At 46.4% G+C, this 14918-nt stretch overlaps 2 protein-coding genes across 6 annotated transcripts in view; one reads left to right on the top strand and one right to left on the bottom strand.

The window, feature by feature from the left end:
* Positions 1-2311, top strand: part of LOC142659187 (uncharacterized) — a 186550-nt gene extending 184239 nt beyond the window's left edge. For all 5 annotated transcript variants that reach the window (XM_075835044.1, XM_075835046.1, XM_075835047.1 and 2 more), the window contains one exon: positions 43-2311. In XM_075835044.1, the coding sequence (XP_075691159.1) occupies positions 43-1225 (1183 nt within the window). In that variant the 3' untranslated portion in view covers positions 1226-2311. The remainder of the gene's footprint in view (positions 1-42) is intronic.
* A 1343-nt stretch (positions 2312-3654) lies between these two features.
* On the bottom strand, positions 3655-11819 carry NELFB (negative elongation factor complex member B). The gene is made up of 13 exons (XM_075835020.1): positions 11542-11819; positions 11187-11350; positions 10855-10954; positions 10545-10775; positions 10267-10452; positions 9501-9613; positions 9246-9348; positions 8896-8991; positions 8500-8642; positions 8176-8282; positions 6474-6615; positions 4507-4615; positions 3655-4430 (listed from the first exon to the last, which is right to left on the bottom strand). The coding sequence occupies exons 1-13, from the start codon at positions 11641-11643 to the stop codon at positions 4290-4292; spliced, it is 1737 nt and encodes a 578-aa protein (XP_075691135.1). The 5' UTR covers positions 11644-11819; the 3' UTR covers positions 3655-4289.
* Positions 11820-14918: the final 3099 nt, after the last annotated feature.

Raw genomic sequence — 14918 nt, 5'->3', positions numbered from 1 at the left:
CAGATTAGCGGTGCCGTTACAATGTATTGATTCTCCCTCTAGAGAGAACATGAACCAGTCTGGACGGGCCAAGATTCTGCTGGCGGATAAAGCTAAAGGAGACCACCAAATAAGTCAGAAGATGAATAGTTTGCTTCAGGGTGACAATGGTTGTGACGACTCCAGAACGCATGACGATCAAGTCTACCATGGTCCGCTACAAAGTGCTCCGCCTGGAGACAGGCCACATGTCCACGGAGACACGTGTAGCATGGAAGAATCCAACATACAGGAGTCCTCACACTTGACCGGCTCCCCAACAACATCCGAAAGGACGAATGACGGGATAATCATCAAACAAGGTAGCGGCACCTCAGTCACGGAGCACGAGCAGCTTCCAGAGGACTACAAGGAGCAACGTTCACAACCTTCTCCATATCATGAGGAGGAGAACCAGGCAACTAAACAAAACCAAGATCCACCTACTGACCCCGCACCACCCCGATGTTCTGACATTAAGGTGGTTGATGGTTCTTCTAGGGAAGATTCCTTGTATAACCCAAGCACAGAAGATCATTGTCAAGAAAAGTGTCAGTCAAGTCATCCCAAAGACACCGGAGATCACAACTCACAACCTGGGACACTCTTAGGAGAAAATAACTCATGGTCTCATACCGGGGCCGACTCGGTGGGGTTGGAGTGTGAGAAACACATCATCATCTTGGGATCCGAACTAAACCCAACCGAAACGAGAAACCGGGAAGAGCCGAGTCAACATGTCTGGTCCAGAACCAATGAAATCATCAGACAAAGTCAAGGAGTCCTGGTACTGACAAGAAGTACAGATGAAAATGCAATCTTCATTCCCAAACTTAAGTTTGAGTTCACCCCTGATAACAGCATAGACTGGGCACTGCTACGTCCACCACTGGGCACCAATAAAGGAGGTCCAGCCAAAGGGCATGACCCCAGGATAATGATTGCATGTACCTCTGGAGGACCTTCCTTTAGTAAGAGCGTGTTGAAGAAGTCCTCGATGCTGCCTGATCATGGTCCTCCTCCAGGTGGTCATTCAGAATCTACCCCCAGGTCATCCAGTGCTGGAGGAATCACAGCGACCAGTGTCCTCCCTCTGGATAGAATTGTGGATCTCTCCATTTCATTTCATGGTAAATTTGGGGAACAGGAAATTCCAACAGACATTCCTAAACTGCTACTAACAGAGGAAGACATTGATGAGGACTAGTAGGAGGTGTATGGTCTAAATTAGTCCATCTCCTCCAGTCTTGGAAACTCTGGCTATGGCTCTTTCAATACGCCATGTTTTATACTGCAGCTCTGCTTCCTCAACATTTTTTATTTTTTTTTAAGGTCGCCATGAAGTCAGCGCAGAGCCCTTTCAGCTACATTCCTCCTTTTGTGCATCGTTTATACAGCTAGTAGTACAGTCAGTAACTTCTTGTATTCTAGGGTCTGCGCCGCTGGCACCACTTGCCGTAGCTTGGCATTTGTAAATCTACAGGATTATTCACACTGGTTATTTCGCCCTGTATTATGTGGAGCACACTTGTCGGATGACTGCGTCTGTATTCAGTATTATTCTCCTACCTATCACCAGCCATCCTCTGCTGGGATCCGTTCCTATTTTTGGCAAGAAATCTGCCATTTTTTGTGTAACATTTACTATTGTGTTAGTAAATGTGAACGTACCCCAAGAGCGGCTGTGCCCTTTACTGCAGCTTGGCCCCGTACACTAGAATGGACTGAGCTACAGTACCAGGCACGGCGATCCTCAGATGGACTTTACTCTGCCAGGCACTCCATCGAAGGCCGCTGCCCCTCATTCTGCTGATCAGTGTTGGTCAGACCCCCCCAGTCATACATTGATTAGCATAGGCCACCTCACAAAACCCCTTTAATAACAGTTTCAGATGGCTGTAACGCACCATAGGGTTCTATTGATGTAAGTTTGGTTCCGTAGAAATGCGGGGGAAGGGGGGGGGGGGCTGTAAATTTTGCTCCTGTAATACGGGAACTTAAAAGTGGTCACATTACGGCCATGTAAAACCAGTCGAATTATTGCCATTGAGCATATAGCAGCTTTACTACTACATGCTCAATCATCGTAACATCCCTTGAATGGGCCCTTACTGTGTAGCCGCAGGACTGCAATATCGAGAGGGGGTGTTGTCAAAAGGGTTAATGTGTTTGACACCATTTAGCTTTGTATTATGCGTTACTATACCTGCGGTTGGATTTTTTTTTTTTGTCTTTTTATGCCGATTATCTTCTGCCCTGGCAAAAGCAACACCATAGGTGTCTGACAATTCTCTCTGTATAAAGCACACGAAGCTGGAAAATTTTTATGAAAAACAGATTTATTGTAATTCAATAAAAGTAAAAAAATAAAAATAAAATAAAAGTGTGGTCTATGCAAACTCATCCAGCAGTCACACAACCAGGCAGCGGCTAATGCGATCCTACTATCAGCAGACACACAACCAGGCAGCGGCTAATGCCATCCTACTATCAGCAGACACACAACCAGGCAGCGGCTAATGCCATCCTACTATCAGCAGACACACAACCAGGCAGCGGCTAATGCCATCCTACTATCAGCAGACACACAACCAGGCAGCGGCTAATGCGATCCTATCAGCAGACACACAACCAGGCAGCGGCTAATGCCATCCTATCAGCAGACACACAACCAGGCAGCGGCTAATGCCATCCTATCAGCAGACACACAACCAGGCAGCGGCTAATGCCATCCTATCAGCAGACACACAACCAGGCAGCGGCTAATGCCATCCTATCAGCAGACACACAACCAGGCAGCGGCTAATGCGATCCTACTATCAGCAGACACACAACCAGGCAGCGGCTAATGCGATCCTACTATCAGCAGACACACAACCAGGCAGCGGCTAATGCCATCCTACTATCAGCAGACACACAACCAGGCAGCGGCTAATGCCATCCTACTATCAGCAGACACACAACCAGGCAGCGGCTAATGCCATCCTACTATCAGCAGACACACAACCAGGCAGCGGCTAATGCCATCCTACTATCAGCAGACACACAACCAGGCAGCAGCTAATGCGATCCTACTATCAGCAGACACACAGCCAGGCAGCCGCTAATGCCATCCTACTATCAGCAGACACACAACCAGGCAGCGGCTAATGCCATCCTATCAGCAGACACACAACCAGGCAGCCGCTAATGCGATCCTACTATCAGCAGACACACAGCCAGGCAGCCGCTAATGCGATCCTACTATCAGCAGACACACAGCCAGGCAGCCGCTAATGCCATCCTACTATCAGCAGACACACAACCAGGCAGCGGCTAATGCCATCCTACTATCAGCAGACACACAACCAGGCAGCGGCTAATGCCATCCTACTATCAGCAGACACACAACCAGGCAGCGGCTAATGCCATCCTACTATCAGCAGACACACAACCAGGCAGCAGCTAATGCGATCCTACTATCAGCAGACACACAGCCAGGCAGCCGCTAATGCCATCCTACTATCAGCAGACACACAACCAGGCAGCGGCTAATGCGATCCTACTATCAGCAGACACACAGCCAGGCAGCCGCTAATGCGATCCTACTATCAGCAGACACACAGCCAGGCAGCCGCTAATGCGATCCTACTATCAGCAGACACACAGCCAGGCAGCCGCTAATGCGATCCTACTATCAGCAGACACACAGCCAGGCAGCGGCTAATGCCATCCTATCAGCAGACACACAACCAGGCAGCGGCTAATGCCATCCTACTATCACACACACAAAACACTCACATAGAACAAAGGTTCATTCTGCAGCAATCTCCAACCATCTCCACTCTGCTGTTCCTTTGACAACCCAGGTAAAAGAGAACAGGAAGTGATAGGACGAGGAGACCGGAGGGTGAGAGACGTGACGTGGGCCCTGGTTAGTTAGAATGTAGCTGGGTGGAGAGTTGGAGATTGCTGGTAACTCCACCAATACTGGATCTGCATTGTGGAGTGAGTTCTTCTCTATGTAGAATGTATGATCAGGTGCAGCGGGCCACACAATAGTTTCATGTTTCGAGTCTGAGCGCACCCGTGTCGCCCCCTGGTCCTCCATGCCACACACCGTTCATGTCATATTGCAGAGCACAGTTATCAGGCTTCAGCTCGGTTCCCGTTTTACCTTCCTAGTCTGGGATACAGAGCGGTCGCCCGGCCTTGGCTTTTATATGACAGAACGTTTTGGCACCTTCAGGATCGTCCATCACTATAAAATAAACGTGGTACCATGCGAGATGTTAAACTGCCGGAGCGGTGGGTACGTTGTGCAAGGTCAAGTCCATGGCTGCGGGCTCTGGCTCTGCGGGTGGCGGGCTGGCTTTCTTCTGCTGGAGCTTGTCGCTCAGCTGGTTGTACAGGTCCTTCACGGCCTCGCCACTCTGTAAGGCAAAGTGCAGACATGAATGACAGGCGCTCCGCACGGTCACAATAGCGGCACTTCTACCCCCCACTTACTGTTTTGGTAGGTTCCAAGGCTTTCTGTAAAGACTCCAGCTTGGAAGGTGTCACTTTGTGGTGGAGGTGAAGCAACAGGCGGAGGACGTGTCTGTGAATGTTTTCCTTCCTGCAGAAATGGAGATTATTTTTTTATATTAGCGACATTGAGGTCAGCGTCACAAAAGACAAAATCTCAAATAAAGAATTGTAAGAATTAGAACGTATCTCCCCAACAATAAAACACCTGCAGATACCAGTTCTAGACTTCTATTACATTCTGGAGGTTCAGAAACACATGCAACCGTTTGTTAGTTAGTACTGACCGATTCAGAAAGCTGGATTACAAACCTTGTAGAAAATATAACGGCAGCCACAATGGTCACCCAGCGCCCCCAGAAACATCACTATGGCAACGGAATAGAACGTTTTACATTATAATTAAAGGATGAAGGGACTCGTGAAGATTAATTAATTGGACATAAAATAGTGCTATACATGTGTGTACGGCCCCCATGAGGCTGTGCACAGTATTACACCATTACCCACATCTTTCTTCACCATCAGAATGTATTTATACAGAAATCTGATGATTATTATTAGAACCAGACATGGAGAATGGCGTGGCCTGACAGATGCCAAGTCACTTACCCCCTTTATCTGCTGCCCGGACAATGGGAATGAGACTTGGTGAGAAAGTTGGGTTACTATGGAGACACATCCATAGCAACCCGTCGGTCTCAGTAATAACTAATCCATCTTTAAAATGAGGAGTATTCTGACAGAAAAGAAGGGGGAGTAGTCGTCACACCAGTCCTTCTATTATCGCCTAATAAACAGAACGAGTCGAGCAGCGGATCCATCCGGATCTAGAATTCCTGCAGTCATAGGACGGCTCCTTGTTAGTAGAGGTTACAGGTTCCATTATACCATGAAACTGCCTACATGGTCGACGACACAACAGCCCTCATACAAAGCAGCCGGACGTTCATTGAACAGCCGGACCTGAATTTATCACAACGCTGGGCAAACATTTACTCTGCTTGGATCACAGAGGAGAAATTTTCCTTCCAGAAGGACAGCGACGTCACTTGGTGTTTGCCGTGTTAAGTACATGAGAGAATTTACTGACATTTTCAGATCTCAAAAGATTCTGGCTATTGCACGCATATCGCAATGTATGTCATGGGGGGGTCATTGCTTACATTAAAGAGGACCGGTCATCTCTCCTGACACCGTCTGTTTTTAGTAAACACTTGTCATGAAATGACACAGCTGGAGAGCCTTTTTATAGAACGCTATGTTGTGTCGTTCCTCTGTCATTCCTCCTGGAAACGTATGAATAAATGGAGCGCTGGGTGTTACCATTCACTTGTCAATCATGGCTAACAGTGTGTAGGGACAGGCCATGTAGACCAGAGAAATTGTAACACCGGGAGCACGCAGTTCTAATCATTATTTCACGGGAAATGGATTTACTATAGCAAACTGCCCAATAATATGACAACTCCTGGGTCCAAATAGGATACTGTAAGATGTGGACAAAGCAGGGTGAACTGAAATGGGAACTTTAGCTAAAAGGATCTTCTAATGAGTCATAGGTACACGTAAAGGGATCACATTGCTGAAGTCTGCGATATTGAACCATTAAGGACTTCCAAAATGACAGGACTTCAGAGATTAACCCCTTTGTCACGGCTCAGAGATTTCTGCTGCTGGCATTGATTTAAGTGGCAGTGTGCTAAGAGTGATGCGTCAGATCACAGACTTCGCCAATCAGATCTCCTCACACATTTAGGACATCAGAAGTTCATCTTTAAGACTAGATTTAAAAAAAAAAAAAATCATTAGAAGATTATAGGGACCGGATGCCAATTAACAGTCCGAAAAAACCTGGTACATTCATCACGGGGCGATGGCAGCTGCAGGTCTCTGGACTGGATGGTATTTGGAGTATTGGATTACCAGTGACAGTAAGAGGAGCTTACCTGGTGAGGGCGCTAATGAAGAAACCATTAAATATGTGGGTGCAAAATTCTTCTGAAGCGAACTCCTCTGACAGCAGCGTGAGGTTACTGGTGAAGAGGTGCAGGAAGATGTCTGTGAACGCCGTGTCATTATACGTCTCCTCTGGAAATAAAAAATATTGTCCAATAAAGAAATATAGATTTGTATTTATTTTGTTTGCAAGAGCTCGATACGCACTGTAAAGCCAGAACATTAAAACCACCTTAACCTAACATGGTGTAAGATCCCCCTCGTGACGGAGGAACAGCACTGACCAGTTAAGAGATTAACTCCATAAGGCCTGGTTCACACTGAGTATTTTGCAAGCAGAAAAACAAAATAAAAAAAAATTTAAAAAAAAATCTGCCTCGATATTCCTTCAGGAATTTTAGGGCAGATTTTGACCTGCCTGCACTTTGCCACGATTTTTGCAGCATCCCATTGGTTTCAAAGACGGAACAGCGGGAAGGAAGGGCATGTCGCAAAAACCGTGAGCAGGAAAAACACTTCCGCCTCCCATTGAAATTAATGGGAGGTGGTTTGGGGCGTTATTTTGTACGGATTGCAACATGGAATCCATGTCAAAATCAGCGCCAAAAAAAAACTGTGTGAACAGGGCCTTAGACCTCCGAAAACTGGCACCAAGATGTTAGCAGTAGATCCTTTAAGTCCGGTAAGATGAGAAGTGGGGCCTCCATGTTTTTCCAGCACATCCCACGGCTGATCGATCGGATTGAGATCTGGGGAATTTGAAGACAACACCTTGAAGTCTTTGTCATGTTCCTCATCATTCCTGAACAATGTCTGCAGTGCGGCGGGGGCATTATCCTGCGGAAAGAGGGCACTGCCATTGGGGAATACCGCTGCCATGAAGGGGGCACTGGTCTGTAGCAAAGTTTAGGTCGGTGATACGGGTCACATTCACATGAATGACAGGACACAAGGTTTCCCAGCAGAACATTGCCCAGATAATCACCCTGCCCCCGCTGGCTTGTCTTATTCCCATAATGCATCCTGATGCCATCTCTTCCCCAGGTGAGCGACACACATGGCCGTCCACATGATGTAAAAAGGCGCCTTCTTACATTGCTCCAGTTCAGATGCTCATGTGGCCATCGTGGGTGCGTTTGGCAGTGGACAGGGGTCATCATGGGCATTCTGACTGCTCTGCAGAACGTCGCAGCTTGCTGCATATCTGCAATTTGTGGTACTGTAGTTCTTCTGTGGAATCGGACCAGACAGGCTAGCCTTCACTCCCCACGTGCATAGTGAGCCCTGGGCGCCCCTGACCAGATCACCGGTTGTCCTTCGTTGGAGCACTTTTGGTAATTACTGACCACTGTATACCGGGGACTCCCCACAAGTCCGGCCGTTCTGGAGATCTTCTGACCCAGTCGTCTACACATCACAATTTGGCCTTTGTCAAAGTCGCTCAGATCCTCACATATCTCAAATTCTCCTGCGTCTAACACGTCAACCTCAAGAACGGACTGATCGCTTGCCGCTGATATATACCCCCCCCTCCCCCGTTAGGCGCCATTGTTACCAGATCATCAAGTCACCTGTCAGTGGTTTTAATGTTATGGCTGCTCAGCACATCACTATCAGATCTGGCAGAATTCTAGATTAGCAGCATTCCGATTTTGCAAAGCACAAGACCACAGATGGTGGCGGTGAACTTACTGATGGCGGGGAGCAGGCGGAGCAGAGAGTTCTTATTCCTCAGCTTTGTGATGTGTAACAGGTAATATAGTCCTATCTCACAGGCGATTCTGTTCTCCTGCAGAAACCTGACAAGTCATAAAGAAAAATCTAAGCAAAATGTATATATCAGGAACATTTTACTTTCTAATTTTTAGAATAAAACCTGGTCAAATCTTAACAAATCAGTTGTATTAAAGATGGATGAGGACGAGGGTGTGATGGGTCATTAGTCTAGTGCCAGAAGGTTCCTGACTTAACACCCTGTATATATGTGCTCTGGACTGGGCATGACACATTACTCACTTGGTAAAGACATCCGGCAGAGTATTGGGGTACGTGACGGGTACTTTCTCTTCTGTCGGTAACTTGTGTTCTACATTAAACGTGTAATCATCAACGACTAAGGACATCAGCATGGGCAAGAACTTGGTGATCATCTCAGAATCCTGTAAAGAGAAAGTCTAATGATTAGAAACAATTTAGGAGTCTATTGTGAGACGGGGACTAAAGGGAATGTCAAAGATACCCTGGTGGAGATAAAGCTGGCGCACGCCTACTGACGTTTTGTAGAGGGAATTAAATTATTTCAAGGGAATCTCCACTTCTGGACAAGTTTATATTAAAGTCTTCACATGTACAAGGGATTACATCACATCTCTGAAAATGACCTGTGTTTTCCATTGCTCTGCTTCATCTTACCAGCTTCGGCTCCTTGAACACCTGACTGTCTATCATGTCCCAGGCTCCGTGCCCCAGGGAAAGCATTCTAAGCAGCAGATGCAATTCATGGTTGTCCTGCAAAGCAAAACCATCTTGACAGAATTAGTGGACATTTTTACAGAAATTAAAGTGTTTGTCATTATTATTATTATCATCCAAAGGAAATTATTACCAATGGCGACATCTGCTGGCCAAACAAAGTTACTGCACAACACACTGCGCTAATTCAATGAATAATGAATGAGTTTATACCAACTTTTCAGATTATTAAGACTGACGTATGAAACTCCAGTCTTAATAAATTCCCCCATTGTATGTAGGTTACTCACCCTGGGCAGGGATTCTTGGCTGATCAGCTCCTGTAGATTCCGGATGGTGCTCAAAGCTAAAGTGTTGACGGCGAAGGGGTCACACAGGATCATGGACAAGTCTCTGTCATAAACAGAAGAGAAATCACTAACATATAAGTCTATAGAGAGGAGTTTTGTCATTTATAAAGTGTAGAGAAGAATGCCGATAGAGCACAGGAGACTAGCGCCCCCTAGCAAGAAGATTACAGTGAAGTAACATATTGTGGTCCTCACCCCAGAACCTGTTCTTGACCCTTCTTAACTCCATCAAGAAATCCCTGTAATTCTCGAGCTCTCTTTGCGTCCACAAACTTCTCTCGGATGCAGGCGTCCAGGCACCAGGTGAACTGCACCACAACAAGAAACAATTACAGCACAGCTCCTTCCCCTCAGTACATAGACAGCAGTTACTTGATACATTTCTCTCTCTGACTGATTAGTTCCTTGTAGTTTATAATCATACGATCCCTGCTGTAGTGGCAATCTCATACTGCAGTCAATGTGGGAAAGCAAAGCTTCAGTATAAAGCATTTTTTTGTGTTCCTCTCCGAGTGCTCAAAAAAGGAAGGGAGGGGGGTTCAATACATTGTATTTAAGTTCAGGGATACTTATCCTCGTATATTGATAATTTTTGTTTTGAATCTTATTGTAATAAATTATATTATTAAAAAAAAAAAAAAAAAAAAAAGGGGATCAGTCGACTGGGACTACTGATATTTTTTAATCATCCTGTCCTTGATGTAATGGGAATCATCTCGACATCCAGACAGCCTACTGAGTTTGTGTTTATACCCAGCAACATGAGGCATTAATGAGAGAAGAGTCGTGATTCACCAGGCGAAACGCGTGTCATGTGACCAGAGTTCTGGAGATAAATGCGGGTCCGAGAGCTGAGACCCGCATCTATCAGACATATCCTGTGGAATGTCTAACATGGGATTAACCATTTAATAACGGGTAAAAGATTTCGGACATATAAATCTTTAGAAAGATCAGATACCTTGTGGCAGGGGTCGACTGTGCAGATCTCACTGACATCCAGGTCATGTAAAGACATAAGCAGCTCTGCCCGGAGGGTGCAGTAGTGAACGTTTCGAGTCCTCAAGAAGAGGGTGCGCAGGAACTGCAGGACCATATCATACAGCTTCACGTTCTTACCAATCATCTGAGTGAGTTTATGGACCACCTAACGGGGGCGAGAAGAGAAGAGAACGTTAGAAGAAAATGTCGCAGAAAGTATAAAAATGCCAATGTCCTGGGGTACAGACAAGTTCTTACCTCCCCCTGGCGTCTGGTCTTCGGGGTGAGGCTGAAGAAGTTGTGCAGGACGGAGAGGTCACTGCTGAGTAATATGTTCTCCTTCTCCAGGATGTATTGCTTGAGTAGAGGAGAGACCTCGTCACCGAACAGAGCCTGGTTATCCTGCCAGATCTGCCGCTTCACCTCCACCGCACAGGCTCTATACAGCACCTTGTCGGCCATCACCAGCTTCAGCTTCTTCTCCGGCACCTGAGGGATCGGGGGGGGAACGGGTCACTAGAAGTCAACGGACAAATAGCCAAAAATACTTACAATGCAGTGACCTCACCTTGGGCAAGTGCTTCATTACACACATCACGACAGGCTGGATGGACGGCATCTTCACCAATGGGAAAGACTTCTCCAATAGTTCTTCCAACTTGCGGTATCTTCAAAAAAATAATCATCATCATCATCAACTAACTAGAGAGTAGCCAACCAGAGCCTGGGAAAGCTGAGTGACAGTAATGGCAGCCATATTGGGAGCTACCCAGCTTTTCCAGAAACAGATCTAAAAAGCAGACAGACTTTGTGACAACGCAATGATTGATGTTTGATGACGGACATCACTGATAACATGGAAATATCGCGGAGGAGACGGAGCTGCAGCGCTAGACAAACCTGTCCTCGGCTTTTCCTTCGGACGCAATGGCGGACACTCTTTCCAGTAACTTCTCCCTCAGCTCATCGAACACGGTCTGGTGGAACTCGAGCCGGGGGATGCTGTGGAGATCCAGGAACGGTAACGCCGACTGCAGCGACGGCAACAGGATGCCATTCTCTGTCTGGAAGAACACAACAGGGTGAGCCGACAAAACCGCAATAATAACGCGTCAGATCCTATCACAGAAGAGAAGGAAAACAACGGCCAGCCAAAGAGAGGTGGATGAGATCACGTGACGGGGGACAGGGGGCACGAGCCGGCGGACGGCCAGTCGGGCGACAGGGACATTATCCGGGAGTGAGGTGACAATACCTGGAACTGCTCTATGGCTTTCAGGGGTTCGGTGCAGTTGGTCAGATTTTCCTTCAGATCCTCCCCATTGGCGATGCCGAGCTCCTGCAGTCCCGCGAACATCCTGAGCGCAGCTGCTCCTCTCCACACCGGGCCGCAGGTTAGTCAGGGAGGGGTCGCGCTCCTACAGACCCTTAGAACTTGACACAGACACCCAGTATGCGAGGTAACCCTGGTCCCGGGCTCTTCAATCAAAAACAGGACACTTCCGTTTCATAAGCGGCGATCTCAACGTCACTTCCTGTCCTTTATTGATTCCCGTCCTCCCGGAAAACATGTTCCTTTTCTTAGTTCCGGGCGCCTTTCAATCCCCAGCAGCATTTTGTGTGCATATTTGACACTATATATATATATGCAGAGGCAGTGTCCCTGGAAATGATGAGGATATCCTGTCATTCTACAACCTAGTATTAGATTAGAAAGGAAGGGTCTTATCTTTTTGCAGAAACAGCGCCTCTCTAATCCATGGTTGTGTCTGGTATTGCAGCTAAGTCTCATTTAAGTGAATACCAGACACAGCCATGAACTAGTGTCGCCGTTTCAGTAAAAACGATCAGACCTTTTTTTTTTCCTAATCTCATACTATCCCTCATATTGTGGTTCTATGTTTTAATAAATTAAACTGAACTAACATATCACGAGAGCTCCTCTAACTTCTACTTCTTAAATCGCATGGATAATCCTTCAAAGCTGGAAATTTGTTAGAACTGGATCTGCAGGGGGAGATGAAATGGCCGCGCACATGCCTCTTCCCAGCAGCAGGATGAAACGCTGGAGCCAGGAAAAGTTTAATACAAACATATTGACACGGCACGGTTTATGGGCGCACGCCTCCTGGCATTGTTTATTTGGTCAATATTAATGAGGGCACTCTCTGGTTGGCACCGTTTATAAAAGCACTCCGGCTGGCACTGTTATTAGGGTCACTTTCAATAACGAGACTCTGTAGGGCACAGTTTATAGGGCACTGTCTGGCACTGTTATTGGGGTGACTGAGTAATGGGCACATACTAAATGGTACTGTTAATAGGGACAGTCTTAGGCCTTATTTACACTAACGTGTTTCACGTCCGTGATACGCTCGTGAAAATCACGAGCGTCGCACGAACCTATGTAAGTCAACTGGGCCATTCAGACATTCCGTGTTTTTCACGCAGCGTGTGTCCGTTGCGTGAAACTCACAGCATGTCCCATACTTGAGCGTTTTTTGCGCATCACGCACCCATTGAAGTCAATGGGTGCGTGAAAATCCCGCGCAGCACGTGGACGCAATTCCGTGTGCTGCGTGTGATTCGCGCAACAGTTGTTCACGAAATGAAGGGAAAAATAAAATCACCTCCTCCATTTAATTTTCTAAACCTCAAAACCGCATGTCATAAGGATGCCATATGCGCGAAAATCACGCAGCCACACACCAAACACTCACGACACACGGAACTGCAACGCACAAAAAACGCACACGTTCGTGTAAATAAGGCCTTAGGCTGTCATTTTAATGCAACGTTTCCTGTCTGGCACAGTAAGGCTATGTTCACACGGAGTATTTTGCCGTGTTTTTTGACGCGGAAACCGCGTCGCAAAAAACGGCCCGAGAACGCCTCCCATTGATTTCAATGTGAGGCGTCGGCGTCTTTTTCCCGCGAGCAGTAAAACTGCCTTGCGGGAAAAAGAAGCGACATGCCCTATCTTCGGGCGCTTCCGCCTCTGACCTCCCATTGACTTCAATGGGAGGCAGAGAAAGCGTATTTCGCGCTGTTTTATGCCCGCGGCGCTCAATGGCCGTGGGCGAAAAACGTCGCGAAAATCGGCGTGCAGGGAGAGGAAAATCTGCCTCAAAGTTCCAAACGGAATTTTGAGGCAGATATTCCTCCCCCAAAATACTCCGTGTGAACATAGCCTAAGGCTGGGATCACACGACCTATTTTCAGGCGTAAACGAGGCGTATTATGCCTCGTTTTACGCCTGAAAATAGGGCTACAATACGTCGGCAAACATCTGCCCATTCATTTGAATGGGTTTGCCGACGTACTGTGCCGACGGCCAGTAATTGTCAAACGACGACGCGTAAAATGACTGCCTCGGCAAAGAAGTGCAGGACACTTATATACATTATATGCAGGACACTTCTTTGCAACGTAATTTGAGCCGTTCTTCATTGAAGTCAATGAAGAGCAGCTCAAGATTTACGAGCGTCAAAGACGCCTCGCATAATGTGAGGAGGAGCTTTTACGTCTGAAACGACGCAGCTGTTTTCTCCTGAAAACAGTCTGTCTTTTCACACGTAAAAGACAGTTCTCGTGTGCACATACCCTTCATGTGATTACTGTATGTCTGGCTCTACCTATGGAGGCATGCTGGTATTGTTATCCGTTTTTTAAACTGACAGCACCCTGACACATTAATGTCTACGGGGCCATGCACACTTCCGTTGTTTTAACGAAACCTTGCGGCCGTTCCGTGAAAAGTAGTGCAGGTCCTACTCCTGCCCGTTTTTGATGGAACAGTCTGGGGCCTTTTATTGAATTTGGTCCGTGAAGAAACGGACTGCACACAGAAGCCATCCGTGTGCGGTCTGTGTTTCACAGATCCGTCATTAGCGTCCGTACAACGGCCGGCGGTGCTCTGCTTGTCATTATGGAAACGCTGCCAGTATCTGCAAGCAAATTTCATGTGCAAAAAAATGTTTTTCCCATGAAATTGTTGAAAGATGGTAACTATGCAGAACTCAATAAATACAATATAAGTGAAAACTCAATTCTGAAGTGCTGATCACAGGGGTCAGCACATCGCAAGGTGACATCATGGAATCCGCGGCTGTGTCCATGCGCTGTGCTTCATTACTCACATCCATACACATGTTTTGATGGACTGGTTGCCTGCATTGAAGTCTATGTATGAAGAACGTCCATAACGTCTGATGTCAAACAACAACAAGGATGTCATATTGTGGTCCATATATCAGCAGCATGTATATAATAAATTATATGATATGTATATGATGAACTTTTTGTGCTGAGTGAACTACACATACAGTATATATACCGACATATCTACACAAATATAAACTCATACTGTACTAATATTTATTACATAAAATAGTGAAATATTTTGGGGTGAGAATAACAAAAATCATTCATATTTTCTATTCTAGATCTAGGCTTTGAAACAAGCGTCATTCCTACTATAGAAGAATAGAGGGCAGGGCGGTCAAGATTGGGCACCCCATTTCTATTTTCGTATGGGGTCCCCCTCCACAGTGTAACATTTTGGGTAATTTTATTTATGGTTCAATCTTTTTTTTTTATTGATATTTTTTCAAACAAACACAAAAGGAACAA

This window comes from Rhinoderma darwinii, chromosome 8, assembly GCF_050947455.1.
Source record: "Rhinoderma darwinii isolate aRhiDar2 chromosome 8, aRhiDar2.hap1, whole genome shotgun sequence".
In the NCBI taxonomy this organism is placed as follows: Eukaryota; Metazoa; Chordata; class Amphibia; order Anura; family Rhinodermatidae; genus Rhinoderma; species Rhinoderma darwinii.
Note: the sequence above shows the minus strand (reverse complement) of the source record. Positions and strands in the feature narration are given on the sequence as shown.